Here is a 19,335-nt window from a genome sequence, read left to right as displayed (position 1 = left end):
CGGTCTCTTGCTTCGCCGTACGTGGAAGGAGGACAGCATGGGCAGTGTGGAAGTGCTACCTGAGCTTCCAGACGCTCACGTAGCTCTCAACTGCACCAGAACATGTAACTGAAGACGCCATGCACTCCATTGAAAGGTTTGTCATACCACTATATGACAGAACAGGCACGGACAACGATATCAACAAGGGGCGTCGGAAAATGTTTTTGAAGAAAAACAATTGGTGATGGCGGTGTTTGCGCAGGAACCAGGGCCTGACCCCAGACATGTCCGCCTTGGTTTACTGCTCTTCGAAAGTGCTGCTCTAGGGCTGCCCTCGTTTGGCGCGATGAAGCTTTGAGAGTATGTGAAGCACAAATACTTATTGGGCATAATCATTGAAGGTCTTTGCCATAGCAGGCTTCAGCAGTTGGATTATGACTGCTCCGTCTAGGACAATGCAGTTTGATGAAGGAATCTCAGACCTAGGCGGACTGAAGTCTTCTAGACATGCGAGAAGATCACTCTTCACACCAAACCGGATGCTAACCCTATCCGATAGTGCAGGAGGGAAAGCTTGGTTTTCATAACTGAAGAATTCGTCTAGATTCCCATCTCGGTTCTGGCATCCGATGTACAGACGAGAGAAGAGGTTCATGTCAGCTACAGCTTGAGGTAGTGTGATTTCATTGGTGTTGAGTACCAACAGATCTTGACTATTTTCTTTAAATGTATTCCCAAAGTCTTTCATCACTTTTATCATGGACTGGACGTCTTTTTGGAAAGATGTCTGTACACTTGAGGACTGGTTGTGATGCTTTGTGTTTTGTGACTGGTCTTGGTTAGATTACTTAAACTCTTCAATGAGCCTTGCAACCTCTGGTCCTGCCACCGTCCATTTATTTTAACCCTCATCTTGTGACCAAGGAAACCGTTGACTTCTCGGATACGACGTTTTTATAACAGATACAAAAGTCAGGAACAAAAAGCAAAAATGTCGAAAAGTACCCCTGTAACAGAACACCTACGTACTCAGTGAATGTCTAACCGATTTTTATCAAGAAAGTGATAAAATCACTAACTTAAAATATATTCATTTTACTATTGTAGCTGATATATTGCCAGGTTTCACATTGTGCTGAGTATGCAGGTTTGCTGCAACTGGGGTATTTTAAACAAATATCTATTTACTATAACCACATAAAGCCAAATACCAAGTTTCATCGAAATATATTCATAAATAAGCTTCATATGTAATTTTATATATTCTCCATAAGAATAAAATAGGACAACGTATCCATAAGAATAGCATGAGGAATTTTAAGGTAATTATTTTACATTTTCTCCACAACCATCTAACCTACGCTGATGATCCAAAAAAACTAAATTGTTTGTTTTTTAAGCTCTTTAACATGGAATAAGTCCTAATTTCATCATTCAAAGATTTTATTGTAAAAAATGCAAAAACCCGATTTTTGAAAAATGTCAACTCCCATAAAACTTGTGGTGCTATCGCATCCAATGGTCCGATCATTCTGATCTTTTAGTTCAAGCTCACTGATGCTATCCTACATGTTTGTGCCAAATTTCATCAAAATCGGACTTTTTTTGACAATTTTATCCTACTTCTATTGTATTTTTCTATACAGTAGCGGCCATTTTGGAAAATGGCCGCCACGGCCGCTAGGGGCAGTTGGCCGATGGCTCCACATCTAAATTTGATCATATTACATCGGTTTACCTCTGTGCCAAATTTGGTGCTTTTATCATAAAGTGCACAATAGGTTAGCTAATCCGCCGTACTATAGGTACATCACCCACTGAAACATCAGGAAAGAAGAGATGAGGAATATTGTCAAAAATTTGATTTTAATGTTGTTTTATTTCATTGCTATGTGTTTGTTGTTAACCTGTAGGTAACCTGGAGGAGGAGGAGAAGGTGCTCAAGTGGTTGGAACACCAACAGAGCAATGATGAGATTGAGGATGTGACGGATGAGATGCTGGATATGCTCATCTCCAAGATGTCACACGTTGCTGCTCTCTTTTGTAAGATTTGCCATCATCTTGTAAACTGCCTGAGTGTTCAACACTATCACAGAACATTGTTCTTCTTGTAGATAACAATAAAAAATGATAACATATAGGGTAGTGTGAATGATTGTCCGAATGGTTCCAAGTATCAGTTATCATTCAAGTATTCTTGAGTGTTAGATCATTTATGTGACATTGCCAAAGATCATTAAAGATATAGTTTTTTTAATTATTTTTCCAATTGTAACTAACATTATTGTATTAGATTTGGTTTGATCTTACTGGTTTCATCCCTCTCAGTTTTTTTAACCTCAACTGCTCGTCACCAAAGACATAGTGGTTATGGTGGACCTATGATTACATTATTTTTAGTGACATGCCAAAAGATTAGTTCAGCAAACTTTCAATGTTATATTTTTCTATAAAATGTTCATTGAGCATTTTTAACATCAATCCTAAAAAGTAAATAATTTGTATGCTTCCCATATGAACTAAGATTCTATTAACATACTCTAGTACAGCATGATTTTAAAATTTCATTGAACTATCTAACATTTTGTTCTTAAATTTGATTATTGACATTAGAATTTAACTTCCAAGTTATGTATGGATGGTTTAATTGTAATACAAACGTTAAGAACAAAATAATGTTGTATTTTTCAATGAAGCAGAATATTTAATTCTTGCTGTTCTTATCATATCTTACTGATTAAAATGTTTATTCCAGACGATAAAGACCAAAAGAAGAGCCAGAAGGTGCTGGCTGAGCTGGAGAACATTGACGACGAATGTGATCAAAACGACATTGCTTTCGTAAAGATTGACAATGACGCCGAAGCCAAGGAATATGGCATTGACACCTTACCCGCCCTTATTTATTTTGAAAAACGCATTCCATATTTGTATGATGGTAAGCCATTTAATTATTTCACATTTGTTTTCTTAGTTATTTAAGTATCTTGATGTTCAAATGCACAGGGTGGTCATAAATTATTGTACACATTTTTTAAAGATTAAACAAATAAATAACAAGAAACTTAGAAACATGGGAATTGTTTCATTAAATAGAATATTTAAAACAGTTTATACAGTAACTGCAAACAAATAATTTGAAAAATGTCATCAATTATGAAAAGTTGTTATGAAAATACTGTAAAAATCACCTAAACTGATGTTGTAAGTTATGTTTCTTCTGAGGTGAGGACCCTTTAGACAATATGATGACTTCTCAGTCGTTCGAACTGCTTGTACCATCATTTAATAGAATTGTTACATGGAGAATTACAGCCATAATCTAAACGAAGCTTTCTTCAAACAGTTATTACAGATTTGCTTTCATGAAACCAAAGACTTTGCTTTTTATTGCACACTAGTAATTTTGTTACTTAAGTCAGTTTTAAGGTTTGATTCGCCACAGCTGGTGTACAAAGGTCCATTGTTGGCCAGCTGACTATGCCACAACACAAGTCATTGAGAATAAAAAACATAACTTACACTCACAGTTTGGGTGATTTTTACACACTCTACGCCAACTACCACCTCCTACCACCGCACTTTCAGTACTGCGCAGATGAAAACCGCCTGTCTCCCGTGTGTCACCCTGTATTACCAAGGTAATATCATTATATAGTAAGTACTATTGCTGTAAAGGTGGCTAGTGTTGTAACTGTTCAAAGTGATGTTGCAGGTGATCTGACCAAGGAGGAGGATCTCCTTAGTTGGCTGATCCACCAGAAACGTCACAGTGAGATTGCCGACATCACCGACGAAATCCTAGACAAACTAATTGAATCTGTGGACTACCTCGCCGTCCTGTTTTGTAAGTACACGGTTCATTTTTCTTTGACTTTTCTAAGGTTTGCTCAAGCCTTGATAGGTTTTTAGCGAATTTTTAGCGGAAATATTTGCAAATTTCCCATAGGCCTATAGAGAATATTTACGAATTTCCCATATAGGGAATAGGCTATTTACGAATTTCCCATATAGGGAATATTTTACGAATTTCCCATATAGGGAAAAAGCTATTAGGTACCATAGGTCTTATGGTAAGACCTGGATATGGGACCGATTTACTTTTTCGTTTTGAGGTCCCCAGAGGCAAAAAACACCATTCGTTCAAATTCATATATATTTGAACCATGTTATAGTTATGGAGAATATATAAACTGTTATACAGTAGCTGCCTATGGACATATTTTTATGAAATTTGGAAAATTTGTTTACTTCATACTAAGCTATCAATATTTCAATAAAAAACGCACCTTACTGTCTTCCCTGTAGCAGGAAACCTAAGTACTCATTATAATTAATGATTCTTACATAGGAAAGAAATATGACAATTTTAAAGGAATCATTTCGTGGAAATCCAGCCAAGTAGAAGGAAATTCGCTTATTCTGCATGTTTGCTACGGCGGGGGTATTTGTTTTCTTATCTCTAAACAGTTAAACAATAACATATATATTCAGATTGTGTGAAGGTTTTCAGTGCAACACAGTACATCTTAAAATCATTAAATGATTTACTATCTGTTATCAACATGATGTTACAGACGACAAGGAAGACAAACAGGACATCCGAGTTTTGAATGAGCTGGAGAATATTGATGATGACTTGGACAAGGAAGGGATCACCATGGTCAGGTTGGACAACCTGGAGGAGGCGAAGCAGTACGGCATCGACCACCTGCCTACACTGCTGTACTTTGAGAACAAGATACCTGCCATATACGAGGGTAAGTTACATACGCTTAGTTGAGGTTGAGGATTAGAGCACAGACTGTCTACTGGTTACAGAAGTCACTGATTTTACTAGGGAGTCACAAAAGTCTCAGAAAAGTTAATGCATTTTCTAGGGGGTCACAGAAGTCTTTGAAAATGAAACTTTAATGATATTATAAGAGGTTCGTAGAAATCACTGAAAATTCAAAAAATAAAATATTTCTATCAAGCTCACAACAAGAAGTAGTTAAACCTTTTTCTTTCCCCCCAATAAAATTAGTAGCATCAAAGGGGAAAGCAATAAAGTGTACTCTATATATAGACGGTATCAGCAAACTGACGAATACTTTCTCCCATAAGCTTGTAAACAACCTTTATCATGGGTAAGCACTAAGCAGTGGGACTAACAATGATATTCTATAGGGATAAATCACAACAGTTGCAATAACTTTTGAACCGTAATTGTTACAGCAAGGGGGGTTGCATTATTTTTGTTTCAAATTATAAGGGCCATAACACATTAATTTTAATCAAAACCGGCTTTTCCCCTAAAATTCTTTATACAGGGTGTCCCGTAACTCTCTGGACACTTGTATATAGCGTTATTCCTTAGGTCAAGACAAACACATTTGACCATAGGAACATGGGTCTGTGGTGTCTAGTTTACCGACTGTCGGCATTTATGTGTTTTTTACATAAACATTAATAACTCCTAAAAGGTTTGAGATACAGCTTTGATATTTTGCAAAAATGTTAATCTTATTAAGACCTATTATTGTTAGAAATTATACTAAAAAATCATTAACCGTTTAAAAATGGCGGCCATTTAAAATATTTGATGCCAAATTTCAGGAAAACCGTTAGATTTACTAAAAAAAAATTGCAAGAGACAAAAAAGTTTGCAGATTTTATGTAGTTTTCAATGATACTTTATTTGTTAAGATTGGATAAATAGTAACAGAGAAACGTGTTGTTTTCGTAATGTATGACCACTTTTCTCCATTTAAACAATGCTAAACAACGTAAAAGGAGTATAATATTTTGTTATGTTATGGGAAAATAACATAAATTACAATAACTTTGGAACCATATTTTTTACAGAAATGGAATTTGTTCAATTTTGTTCAGAATTTAAAGGACTATAACATACTAAATTTTTATCGAAATCATTTCGGGTAGTTGTCGAGAAAATCTGATCTTTCCTATATTTTAAGGGTTTTTATAAAAAAAATCACCATTAAAAAAAATTTTGAAAAAATTAAAAAAATGCCTGGATATATATGGATTAGAACCTACGTACCAAATCTCATTGAAATCGGTGGACAGGTGTCTGTAGCTCTGTACACATCCACAAACACAGACACAGACATCACTTCGAAAACCACTTTTTTGGGTTCAGGGGGACCCAAAACGGATATATCCACTCAAACTCCAAAATTTTGAGGAAACCAATACTTTCTCCATATACTACAGTATAGGGGATAAAGTAAAACAAATTATGTATGTTGTCAAAACAAAACAAAATTCAGAGCATTAAAGGCTACACCTTTCAGCATTTGACTCATGTTTTATACTTTATACTTATACTTTTATAATTATAGAAATATTAACGTTGCCTATCAGCTCTCACATTCCACTGTCCTGTGAGAGACCTTGTCACCTGGTAGTTGAAAGAGGTTTCACTTTCAGGTGATCTTCTGAATGAGAATGAAGTGCTTGAATGGCTAATAGAGCAGAAGGAGACTGCAACTATTGAAGAAGTAACTGATGAAATTCTCAAAGACCTGATTGAAGAACATGAATACGTAGTTGTATACTTTAGTAAGTATTTGTTTGCTAGCAAGTATTACAACGTCAACATAGTTAATCTTTTTCATTGGAGAGCTTGTAGTAAATTACAAGACAAATTTAATCTACATATACAGTTTATATCTACAGATTATCAATTTAGATAATTTGATATGTTTGAAACTAAGTTCAGTAGCTAAATCAAGCTGACAGATCATCTTTGTACTTGACATTCTTCTCCAACTATACTTATCTTTTACTTCAAAATATGTAAACCAGCAGCAATGATAAGGTAGACCTACTCGCAGTAACAGTGAGTAGTCATGTAGGAAACTAGTCTGAGATAAATAATTTAAACCCGCCATTGCAATTATTTCAGTGAGAAAACCCATATTCAGGGTTAGTTAAAACAGGGTTTGTCAACCTAATGTTAAGGAAGTTTTAAAACCCAAAGTGGGTTTAAAGGATGTTTGTAATCTTCTGGTGAGTTTGTAAATGTGGTATCACCTATTGATGGTTTTAAAGGAGTCAAGCATCTAGAGGTGATTTTGAATTGCAGGTGGCCGCTGCGAGGAGGGCCAGGAATGTGATAATATCTTAGAAGAGTTGGAAAACATTGACGATGAGCTTGATGAGACAGGAATCATCTTTGTCACCACCGAGGACACAGGCTTTGCCAAGAAACAAGGCATAAAAACCTTCCCATCACTGATCTTCTTCCGGAACAAGGAACCTCTAACTTACAAAGGTAGGCTTCTTGAAAAATTAGTAAGAGATTGAATCCCTGAAAATCCAACCCTGGTATTTCAAGTCATTGATGAACTTAAAAAACCTTTATTGTCTAGCTTTGTACCTATGATGCATTTTGCTAATCTTGCATGACCAGATCATTTACCTTTGCTTATCAAAGCAACATTTATCGATGATAAAGGTTGTTGGTTATTGTTCATAAACCTTGATTGAATAAATTCAATATTTACATTGTTGAGCTACCTGACATACCACCAATGTTTGCATTTGCAGTAAACAATATATTCTGTGGTGCATGATTCGCATAGAAAAATAGTTTCTTTACTAATTTTTCAATAAGGAAAACCCCCAAACTGACAGCCACATGCTTTTGCATTATCAATATTTGGGATCTAAGATCTTGCTGATGTGTTTGCTTGAACTAAAGAAGAACTAGACGAATTGGTTCTCATAATAAATGCACACTAACAAAATGTTGCTAACTGTTGTAAAAAAAATTACATAAAAAGATTATTTATACTGGTTTGGTTATCACTTTACAACATATCTCAATACCTGGATATTTTAAGCCTTTTTTATGAAAATGTTATTATTTTCAGTTTTATTTCACAAAACTGGAAAGAAAACTGAAATTTTAATATTTTTAATCCTCACAGTTCCACAATCTCTAGGTGTTAATCAGCTGGGTTCCCTAGCTTGAGACCCTGAATCCCAATGACATTTTTATCGCAGCATCGTTGGGTAACCTAGGTACATAGTTTCTGTTTGCAGGGGATATTGAGGACGAAGACGAAGTATTGACATGGCTCACTGATGAAGAGACTCTAGAGATCCCGGGACGCATCGAGGAAGTCAACACCAGGATGTTGGAAAAGATCTTGTCTGAAAATGAGAACGTTGTTGTGTTCTTCTGTAAGTAACTTGTAGACTTGAAATTAGTGTAAGTCATTTTACAATTCACATGGAAGATAAAAGTTCACTTTATAGCCTATGATTTATGTTTAGAGACTTGCAGTTTTATTCGTTTGATCTGTGGTAAAAGATTTAAACACATTAAAATCCAAACAGATTATATTTGAGACACCACCACAGAAATTCTTCAGTCTTCACATTCAGTACATCAACATTCAGCAACCAACAGCTGGACTACCAACATTACAAATCAAATTATCCTATGTGCAAAGCAATGTACCAATCCATTAGGCTACTTATCTTTATCACTAGATTACAGTTATATATATAACTAGTAGAGTACCCGTCCTTCATACGGGGTTGGCGTATAATTATAAAATTCTTTTTGCAGTGGGGGAAGACACGGTTTGAGAAAATTTGGTTCTTTAAATTAACGGCATGCTATCAAACATTCCCATAATATCACAAATTATTTATTAAGTTAAAACATAAATATAACTGTAAAATATCCTACTTTGACAGTTCCCATTGTGTATCACAGCTTTTTGTTACTTAGTTCATAAGCTGTTGTCATAAATGCAAAACAATTAATAGTGTTGCACCCTGTTGGTAAACCTTATAACGTTTTAATGCTATTGAATATCATAGAACCAAATTGTTTAGTTAGAATAGCTGACAAAATTATTTAATTCCTTTTAAATTTGAATACTCATAAGGTTAACATGAAAACTCTATAGCCACTGGGGCGGAGCCCGAAAGGATTTTTGAGATAAGAATAGGTCTATATGTTAATCGGGAATGTAAGCTACCATCATGCCAAATTTCAACCCGATCCGACCAGTAGTTAATGCGTGATTGAACTTCAAACAAACACACAAACTTTCATATTTATAATATTAGTAAGATAATACAACATAGAGTAGCGATGAGATATTTTTGCCAACAAATTCAGATTGTCATACAGAAAATTTTTATACCCTTTTGTCCTACTTCGCCAGAAAATTTATAAAAGCACTTTTCATGCAATGACTAGTAAAATTATGATTTGACTTGGGTAAAATTGCTTCATAAGCGATTGAAGTGGTATTCGACTCAACAAATGTCACTTTACAACATATCCAAAATCCGACAAAATCCGACCATGGGAAAGTGACTAAAATCAGAATTTAAAATGGCGGCTTTTCCCAACATTGGACAAATTAAAAAAACATATTTCACATGCATTTGTTATGCACATTTTTCGAGATATTGACTTGGGACCACCGCCTGTATTTATTGGGTGGTTAGTACTTCATTTTGATAGGGAACATGTTTTTGGCCGCCATCTTGGATCCGCCATATTGGACATAGATAATTTTTCTTCAATGTAATGATAGTGTTGTGACACATCATTACCAACTACATTTTTACACTGATTTCAATGCCGAAATCCGTTTTTAAATATCTTTATTCATTTAGAAGATATATTCAAACGAAAAATCTCCACCATACATTTCTTATGGACGTTTCGTATTTTGATAATTTTTTAAAGACTATTTTTCCTATATCTCCAGTTCTTATTGACGCTTGTAGTTCGTTCTAGGCTTAAAATATTTAGTAATAAAAGGGCTTTCATTTGAGCTCTTGATCATCAAAATCAGACCAGTTAAAGACCAGCTACGAACCTCAGAACAATATTAAATTTAACTTTTTAGAAATATATTTTTATTAAAAGATTTATAACTCGGGTTTTTAATACGTCACCAAGTTCTTTCTGGTCTCAAATTACTCAGTGAATGTTTAGCTTTAATTTTATTAATCACTAAACAAAATCTAAGAATTTTAAAATGAGTCATAATTTTTAATTTAACATTAAAATGTATTTATTTTGAAATTTGTCTTTAGTTAAGGACATATATCCCAAACCCTAATAACTCCCGGAAAGTAATCCATAGCTAAAATAAAAGTCAATAATTTGGTGAATTATTTAAGACTGTAAAGAATTTTGGGAGTTATTTAGAATTGGGGATATACGTCTTTAACTAAAGACAAATTTCAATATAAATACATTTTAATGTTAAATTATGGTCCATGACTCATTTTAAAATTGTCAGATTTTGTTTAATGATCAATAAAATTAAAGCCATACATTTACTGAGTAATTTGAGACCATAAATAACTTTGTGACGTATTAACAACCCGAGTTATAAATCTTTTAATAAAAATATATTTCTAAAAAGTTAAATTTAATATTGTTCTGAGGTTCGTCGCTGGTCTTCAACTCGTCTGATTTTAATGATCAAGAGCTCAAATGAAAGCCCTTACATTACTGAATATTTTAAGCCTAGAACGAACTACAAGCATCAATAAGAACTGGAGATATAAGAAAAATAGTTTTACAAAAATTATCAAAATACGAAACGTCCATAAGAAATGTATGGTGGAGAGTTTTCGTTTGAATAGATCTTCTAAATGAATAAAGATATTTAAAAACGGATTTCGGCATTGAAATCAGTGTAAAAATGTAGTTGGTAATGATGTGTCACAACACTATCATTACATTGAAAAAAAATTATCTATGTCCAATATGGCGGGTCCAAGATGGCGGCCAAAAACATGTTCCTTATAAAAATGAAGTACTAACCACCCAATAAATACAGGCGGTGGTCCCAAGTCAATATCTCGAAAAATGTGCATAACAAATGCATGTGAAATATGTTTTTTTAGATTGTCCAATGTTGGAAAAAGCCGCCATTTTAAATTCTGATTTTAGTCACTTTCCCATGGATGGATTTTGTCGGATTTTGGATATGTTATAAAGCAACATTTTCTGAGTTGAATACCACTTAAATCGCTTGTGAAGCAATTTTGCCCAGGTTTAAGGGTAATTTGTCTTAGTTTGACTGGACTATATTGAGAATCTGAGTTTTCTAATTATGTTTCTGTTTGGTTGTGGCAAACTGTTTGCTCATCTGAGAAATTGATTAACGTCGTACAATTTTAGTCCAGAAATCTTTATTAGTATGAATACTATATCCCCAAATGCTTATTTTATAGTCCATTTGTTAGTTATTTTAATATTAAGTACCGGGAGACCTAAACTTACTTGGTAAATTGGGTGTATTGGTTAACCCATGTATTGGTCTATGAACCTTAAGTGAAAGCTTTTAAGCAATTAGTTATTCAAATCGGATGAGGTCCAAGCAAACGCAAGGTGAACAACCAACATAAAAATTATTTTTCATAAGGTTTTTCTGTGATTAAAAATCAATAGCTCCAGTATTGTTCATGTTTTTTTATATGTTTTAGACTCAAAATAGTTAGTAAATTATAGGCTTTAAATTTAGCTATTTATTGTTTGAATCAGTTAAGCCCAAGATACTATATTACTCAATCAAAAATAATCATTGTGATTGTTTCTCTGATATTATATTTATTTTATTTTATTTTACTAACACCACGGAGCAGCATGGGTCCTCTAGTTTAGTATTATTTGATTAAGATTTTGTTTGTGTCTACGTCTAGTGCTAAAATTGATTACATTAGTTTTGCTACTATTTAATTTAAGACCATTGGCCTTGAACCACACTTGAAAATCTCCAGGATCTTGAACCTTGCAAACAAATTTATGTTGATTAGCTAGCTGATCATGCTAGGGGAAGGCTCAAGACAGTTGTTAAAGGATTCTGTGAGTTCATTGAAGGTTTTGTCACCTGGTAATCCTGGAGCTATTGTATTGGATTTATCAAAACCATTGATTCAATGTTTAAGAGCAGGTGGGTTCAATTTTAAACAAATAACTATTGAATTTTATGATGATCTAATCAGCATCTTCTGATTACTAGTTCAGTACCTACTATAACCAATCAGCTGCACAGCTATTTGACCAGAAACTACAGAATGTGCAATATTCACACTAAATTTAATAAATACAATCAATATAATGTTGGTTTTAGATAAAGAAGCTGACAAAAAGAGTCAAAAGATCATCCAGGAACTTGAAAACATTGATGATGAGTGTGAGGAGAAAGAGATTGACTTTGTGAAGACTTCGGACGAAGGAGTCGACAAAGAGTACGATCTTCCATCACTACCAACTCTGGCCTTCTACAGAAACAAGTTTAGGAAGATCTACCCAGGTAAATCACAAAGCTTAATTTGGAGCAGGGTATTATCAGAGAATACCACCCATCCCCGTGTTAAATTTGTAGCCTGTTAACCAAAATTGTAGTTTATGTGAACCAACCGACAGATTGTGCTGATCTAAATGATTGATTTCTGACAAATACACAATATTTTTTTACCAATTCAAACTAATGAAATGATTTCTTGTGAGCTATAACAACTGTTATGACCCATTAACTTGGCCAGCTACAAAAAATAAGGTAGAAAATAGAGTTTTAGTCACTAGCACATTCTGTGACTAGCTCACACAACTATGTTCTTTAAAAAAAAAAAATTCTACAGCTGGTCCATATAGATGGTGCCGTCTACTTCAGTATCCAATATTCAGATACCATGTTAAACTTATGTTTTTTAGCTGTTGATTAATACAGCTTTAACTTTCCAAATTAGTTGTTCCTTTGTAGGTACCTTAAAAATCATGTTATTAAATAATAGAAGAATGATTTAGAAACTTATTCTGAAAGTCATTAAAATAAAACTAAAACGGTTTAAATTAGGGATGGGTCGGTTGTAGGTTTTACCCGTTTTTAGGAAAAAAATCCGAAACCGAGAATTGACATAAAAAGTCGGTTTTGGTTTTGCCAGTGGTAGATGATTGGGAGGACATAAAAGGTTTATCAGATGTTAGTTTACGGCATTCATAACTCACCTTAAATTATCCAGAAAACATCCAAAAGTCCCTTTTTCAAATTTTAACCCCCTTCAAAAATCCAAAATGGCAGACATCTGAAGACGAGAAAACAGGTTTTTTTAAACCGCTATAACTAGAGAGCGGTAAGAGCAAGCAAAGATTTGAAAGAATTTTCATGGTCAGAAATTAAATTTTCTACAAGATATCCTTAGGGGTTTTCCAATAATCGCACCCCTTCACAAAAAAAAAAAAAAAAAAAAAAAAACGCTCTACTTTCAAAAATTGGCATTTATTTTCAAATTTTCAATCGTTTTCACAACTTTTTTGTACGTAAGTAAATGTTTATTGCAAGTTGCACATATGCTGTGCATCTAAAGGAGGCCATATTGAGCACCTGTAAATGGTATGTAAAAAAACTTGATTAGTTACTCTTTAATGTAAAATTAACCTCAGGTCCATATGATTATTAATTTTCAAACTATAAACCTACGAAATTGGATGATTCTTTTTAAACACCCTGTATTGTTCAGTAATTAGACTTGTTGATTCCAATAGTTTACTCTACTAATAAATTATTTACTTACCATACACTTCCCTATTACTATATGACTATGACTTTTTTGGTTGTAAATTATTTTTCACCACACTATGATGTATTTAGCTTTTTTACATACGTTAATTGGTGGCTGAAAGTTACGTTTTGTTGGCCATGCCAGCTGTCATCGTCATTTGGGGACCGAGCAGGTTTTTACATCCCTAGGGCCGCAAAATCAGCTGCCCGCTTACTTTCTTTAAAAAATGCATACTAAATACACAATCAGTATCCATAGAATTGTTTTATTGTCATCGCTGCCTAGCAACTATTTATTATTAATTTTGCTGATTCCTCACATTATTTCTACACAAAACCTTAAAGTTGTAGTTGTGTGACTATCAGTGTGCATTATTATTGTGACGAATAGTGGTAATAGGGAATAGTGTGGTGAAAAATAGCGTTTGTACAACGGACCAAAATGGTTTTGCAGCTCTCGATCGTTTAAAGTTCTCGACTTCGCCTCAAATTTAAAAACTATATCGAGCCGGCAAAACCTAATTTTTGGTTTAGGTACGAAATATACTATATTTACTTCTTTCAATTACTCCTGTTAACTTATCTTTTGTTGCATTTCTTAAAAAAATAATTGTTGTCCCAGTATTAAATGCAAACAGATTAGATCCTGAATGAGTGAAGATGTTGGTATTCTTAAATATGAATTTGTAGACAATACTGGTATTTCCAATATCTATCATATTACAGTTTTCAATAATATTTCAACCTAATATAATTAGGTGAAACATCCTTAAATTGTAACCTTAAATTTAAAAATAAGACAATTTTGAATTGTGCTTATGGTACGTTGTCTTATCTAATCTTGCTTGAAAATTTAATCTTGCATCGCATGAATTAAGTTATAGTTTTTAGTTTAAACTTTTAAACAAGTGTTCTACCTTTCGATGAGTTAAGAGAAAATTTGTATTTAAATAAGCGATTGAAGGGGGAAAACCAAAAACCATCAACCGAAAACCGGTTTTCAAAAAAATGAAATGAAACCAAACCAATAAAATCAGCAACCGACCCATCACTTTTCAATTGTAGTCTGTTACATTGATTTCTGTAAGATGTGATTAGTAAACGAAATGTTTGTCTATTTGAGGTGATTTGATGCAAGAGGAGGCCATCTTGGAGTGGGTTCTGGAGCTGTCTGAGTCAAGTCCAGACGTCATTGAGAGTGTGGATCGCAAGACTCTTCAAATGTTGATAAATGATGTTGAACACTTGGCGGTATTCTTTTGTAAGTAGCTTCTGAAACCTTAATGTTACACATTATCAAATCAAATTAAACGCAGTGTGTTCCAAACAAAAATAAAATGTAAATACTCAGTAGGATATCTCTAAAAAAAATTTTCAACCATAATAATAATTAACTGAAACGGCATAAGCTAATAACACAAAGAAATGCATTTTAGACAAAGGAAGGTAAGTCAAGTGACTGACAAAGAGGGGTGATTTAGAGTTAAGACTGTGAATGCTGCTGCCTACAGTCTGTCTGCTAAAGAGGTGTAACCACTTACCATCTTTTATGTATATTTACCGTCTTGTGAGTAACAGTATAAGCGTAAATATATGTTTTAGGTGTTATAAGACGTTTCTTTTATTTACTTTCTGTAAATTTAATAACACTTACAATGCTGATCAAGAAGTTATTTGATTAAATTTGTCACAAATGTTTGTTTAACTTTTAAACATACATTTGTTCAAATGAGTTCGCAAACCAGCATGATCTGACAATGAGAAAGAGGTTTTATTGGGAATTTTATAGTTTAAAAATAAGTATTTCCAATTTTTTACACTCTAAACAAAAAAAAAATCAATTTCTTCACAAACTATTTTCTAGAGCTAAAAAGTAAAAATAATTTAGTATGTTAAAGCAATGTTGCACACCTAATTTTCTTCAGCAGCAAACCTAAGTACTCATTGAAATTAATGCTACTTAAATACAAAATAAATATTATTATTTTAAGAAGATATTTTAGTGAAAATTCAACCAGGTAAATAGAAATTTGCTTAGTCTGAAGTTTTTCTGCGGCTGGAATATTTAATTGAAATTTTGGTTACCTATAATGACCACCTGCCTCTTTTATTTCTGTTTGATCTACTGTAATTCTAGGAAGGATCTTACTAGAGTACTCTCTGTGGTTACTTTATGATTTTCCAGCTTTGGCTAGATTTGTGTAGTACGTCACTAAACGGAACAGTGGGGGTGAATTTTTGTTGCAGATGACGATGATTGCGAGTCTTGTGAACAGATTCTCGAGGAGTTGGAGACAATAGACGATGATACGGACGAACACGGCATTCAGTTTGTCAAGAGCAAAGACTCCAAGTTGGCGTCAGAATTGGGCATCTTCAGCTTCCCTGCGCTAGTATACTACGAGACAGGAGTCCCCATCATGTATGACGGTCAGTCAGTCTTTACTAGTTTGCTGCTTTTAGTTACAAGGCATTTTGTTTGGGAATTAAAGGGTGTGCAAATTGATGGGGTGTACAAGAAGTGATTTTTAGGCATTGAGGATGTCATTTTTTATTTTTAATAAGTTTAATATTTTTTTTAAACCTCTATTAAACACTATTGTTAGTATAAGCTTATGATATGCGAGTAGTCATTCATTCCAAACTTTCATGGACCTCTGGACTTAATGCTCTCGGTGGATAATATAGAAAATGGTTTAGAAAAATAACCTCAATCTAGGTGTCACTGTAATAGACATATTCATATTCAAACATCTTTTTCATCATACTTCACATACATTGGTAGTGCAGTAAATAGTGTCAAAATACATCAAATAAAAATACTATTTGTATTTCTGTGAGGTGGAAAACTCATCAAAAGAATATAATGCTAAATTTTATTGCATGCCCTTTTAGAATTTTCTTGACTTATTTGATAAGACCATTTCCTTTTTTATGATTTCAGGGGAAAATTTTAGAAAAACGTTACCAGCGTATGACATGTCTGTTTTTCAACTAAGTACAAATCAAAACAATTTTAATTCAATTGTAAACATAAATTTACATAATTTTTTGTTAATCTTGCCATACAATACCAAACTCTTCTTTGACAGTTACTTGTCAAAAACCAAATCTGATGTTCTTTCCATCATACAACTAATGTCAAGTAAAAAAATCTCAAAAAAGGATAAAGCACAAACTTGCACACTTCTCCGATAGAAATTAACATTTTTTAAAATCTTTTTTTCATCTCATAATAATTCAGTTTGATCTGACTTCGGCTTTTGAATCAAGTGTCTTTTTAGTTATGGCTTGTTTTTGGTAGTTTAAGGGTACCTAGATTCTGTGGGTTTAGAATATGTGTAATTTGTTTAAATACAATCGAACTATTATTTAAAATAATATTTCAATCAAAGGAGGATTTTCAAAAGAAAATAAATTTGAAATTTAATTTATTGTAGAGGAGATCAAAGGAAAAAAAGGGCCCTACGTGGAACTAATTCCCACAAAAACGGAGTTTGATTATTTTAGTTCCTTGATGGTGCCTGTTTGACATACTAAAAGTCTAGAAAAATCTGACCATGCAAAATGTGTTTGTTGGACGCTATATTGGAAAAAACTTGACAATTTAAAAAAAGCCATCATTGACATCAAGTTAAAAGTGATTTTTGCTGCAAAACAGTGTGAAATTTGTTTTAAAATCGAGTTTTCTTAAACAAATTGTTTTTTAAATCTTTTCTATCTTATCTAGATACATATGTAGCCGTATATACTAACTAGTTGTGCGTGTGTGTTTCCCATAATTGATAACAGCACCTCTAAACTGATCCAGTACTATACCACGTTACAGATGACCAAACAATTTTAATTTTTTGTTCAAACCTTAGGGCTACACCCCATTGGCATAAAAAGCTGCTATGTTATTCTTATGAAAGAAAAGATTTTACAAAGATTTTTGAATGGATCGCAGTTCAATTGATTTAGCCTCACCAGCAGTAACCTAGTATCCAAAAAAATACGTGTTTTTTTTTTTGCTAGCCCACTGAAAACAATATGTAGCTCAACACATTGTGAATCAGGTGAATTGTGAATTGTGAATTGTGGATTGTGAACCTCAGAAAATTGAAGTAATGTTTGGAAACCCTCCAGATTTTGTGATTTTCTTGCACAGGACATGTTCACTGATAATGTGTGATACATTAGTCACATAGCACTGGGGTGGGCCCTAATGTCACCCAAGTATTATGGATCAATGACTATTGGCTAGAATTTTGCCTGGTGGGCGGAGCCCTAAGGTTGGCAAGGGAGACGTGTCCAACGTTAGGACATCATTCAAGATCTAGACATGCGGCTTTATCAAATAAAGTCAAAGCACAATCACACGTACAAGTTAGACGTCGGTAAGTGATAAAAGGTGCCAGTGGGGCGGAGCCCCTGAGGCCACGAAGAAGTTTTCCGAAGACCCTTAGTCCCCTAAAATTATGGTAGGTCTGGGAGCATAATTGAAATGCCGTTTTTGAGCCACTTGGGAAAATCTGTTCCTCCATAAGAATAGCGTAGCAACTTTTGATCTCAATGGGGTGCAGCCCTTAGGTTTGAAAACTAATTAAAATTGTTTGGTCATCTGTAACATGGTCATATAGTTCTGGATCAGTTTGGAGGTGCCGTTATCAATACTACCTGGGAAACAAAATCGCATAACTATATACTAGTGTATGTGCGTACATATTAATATAGATAGATAAGTTAGGGAAAAAAAATACATTTCGCATGATATTGTACAAAGGTTTTTGTAGCAAGGAATTAAGAAAACTCAATTTTAAAACAAATTTCACATTCTTTTGCAACAAAAAACCCCTTTAATTTGTTATAAAGGATGGCTTTTTTGGATTTTTCAAAATTTTCAAGTTTTTCCAATATGACTTTTAGTATGTCAAACAGACACCACCAAGGAACTAAAAAAACCGAACTCCGTTTTTGTTGGAATTAGTTCCACCCTAAACCCTATCTCTTCTACCATTACTTATCTATATTTTTTATTTAATTCTTAAAAGACATTTTCTTTTGTCAAAACACACCCTAAAAATATATTTATCTTGAGGTAGATGAATTTGGTTTCTATTTATTAGGTATAGACTGAAATAGCAATAAGTACCCATGTAGCACAGATGGTTGGGCCAACGTTGGTAAATTGTGGAGCCACACAGTTGGCCAACGGTAGAAATGTCACCTCTTTAAACTGTTTTCCAGCCAACCATTGTCCAACAATGGCCCAACCATCCAAAAATACTGATGGCCAACTAACCATAACACAACTAATATCCAACCAACCGTTTTATTTCACACAAAATAATAAAGATTTAGTACGAAAAGCATAATTATTAGTTGAGTAAATTGATTAAAATAGTTGATAAAAACAAATTTTGAAAAAAAGCTAGAACAAAATTTTTTTGGCCCAGACGGGTCTCGAACCCGGGTCCTTCGACTTATGAGCCTCTTACCTTACCACTGAGCTATCTGTGATTGTTGATATAGAGAGTTTTCAAGTGGTGAAAGAGTAGCCGACAGTTGCAATAGTCGCAATACTTCAAACATTTTTGATACTACACAGTATAATATGATTATAAGTAGTTATTTTTTTTTTGGAGTTAAAGAGGATACTGGTATCTGAATATAGATTAATTAATTACCGTTAGATTATTAATGCTATTATAATTGACTGTTATATGATTAATTACTCTTTCCCCTTAAATTGTTGCAAATAAGTTAAAGAATATTAATTTAAAAAATATTGGCATTATTATAATTAT

At 33.6% G+C, this 19,335-nt stretch overlaps 1 protein-coding gene across 9 annotated transcripts in view; it reads left to right on the top strand.

Annotated features, from left to right (window-relative positions):
* The window catches only part of LOC128989922 (uncharacterized), a 147,024-nt gene that overhangs the window by 92,762 nt on the left and 34,927 nt on the right, over positions 1-19,335 (top strand). For all 9 annotated transcript variants that reach the window (XM_054412065.1, XM_054412061.1, XM_054412059.1 and 6 more), the window contains 10 exons: positions 1,896-2,027; positions 2,740-2,922; positions 3,700-3,831; positions 4,562-4,744; positions 6,420-6,551; positions 7,078-7,266; positions 8,040-8,180; positions 12,116-12,298; positions 14,670-14,807; positions 15,794-15,976. In XM_054412065.1, coding sequence (XP_054268040.1) covers positions 1,896-2,027; positions 2,740-2,922; positions 3,700-3,831; positions 4,562-4,744; positions 6,420-6,551; positions 7,078-7,266; positions 8,040-8,180; positions 12,116-12,298; positions 14,670-14,807; positions 15,794-15,976 — 1,596 coding nt within the window. The remainder of the gene's footprint in view (positions 1-1,895; positions 2,028-2,739; positions 2,923-3,699; positions 3,832-4,561; positions 4,745-6,419; positions 6,552-7,077; positions 7,267-8,039; positions 8,181-12,115; positions 12,299-14,669; positions 14,808-15,793; positions 15,977-19,335) is intronic.

Source organism: Macrosteles quadrilineatus, unplaced genomic scaffold (genome assembly GCF_028750875.1).
Source record: "Macrosteles quadrilineatus isolate MER2022 unplaced genomic scaffold, UCM_ALF_1.0 Scaffold_3__2_contigs__length_128488019, whole genome shotgun sequence".
In the NCBI taxonomy this organism is placed as follows: domain Eukaryota; kingdom Metazoa; phylum Arthropoda; class Insecta; order Hemiptera; family Cicadellidae; genus Macrosteles; species Macrosteles quadrilineatus.
Note: the sequence above shows the minus strand (reverse complement) of the source record. Positions and strands in the feature narration are given on the sequence as shown.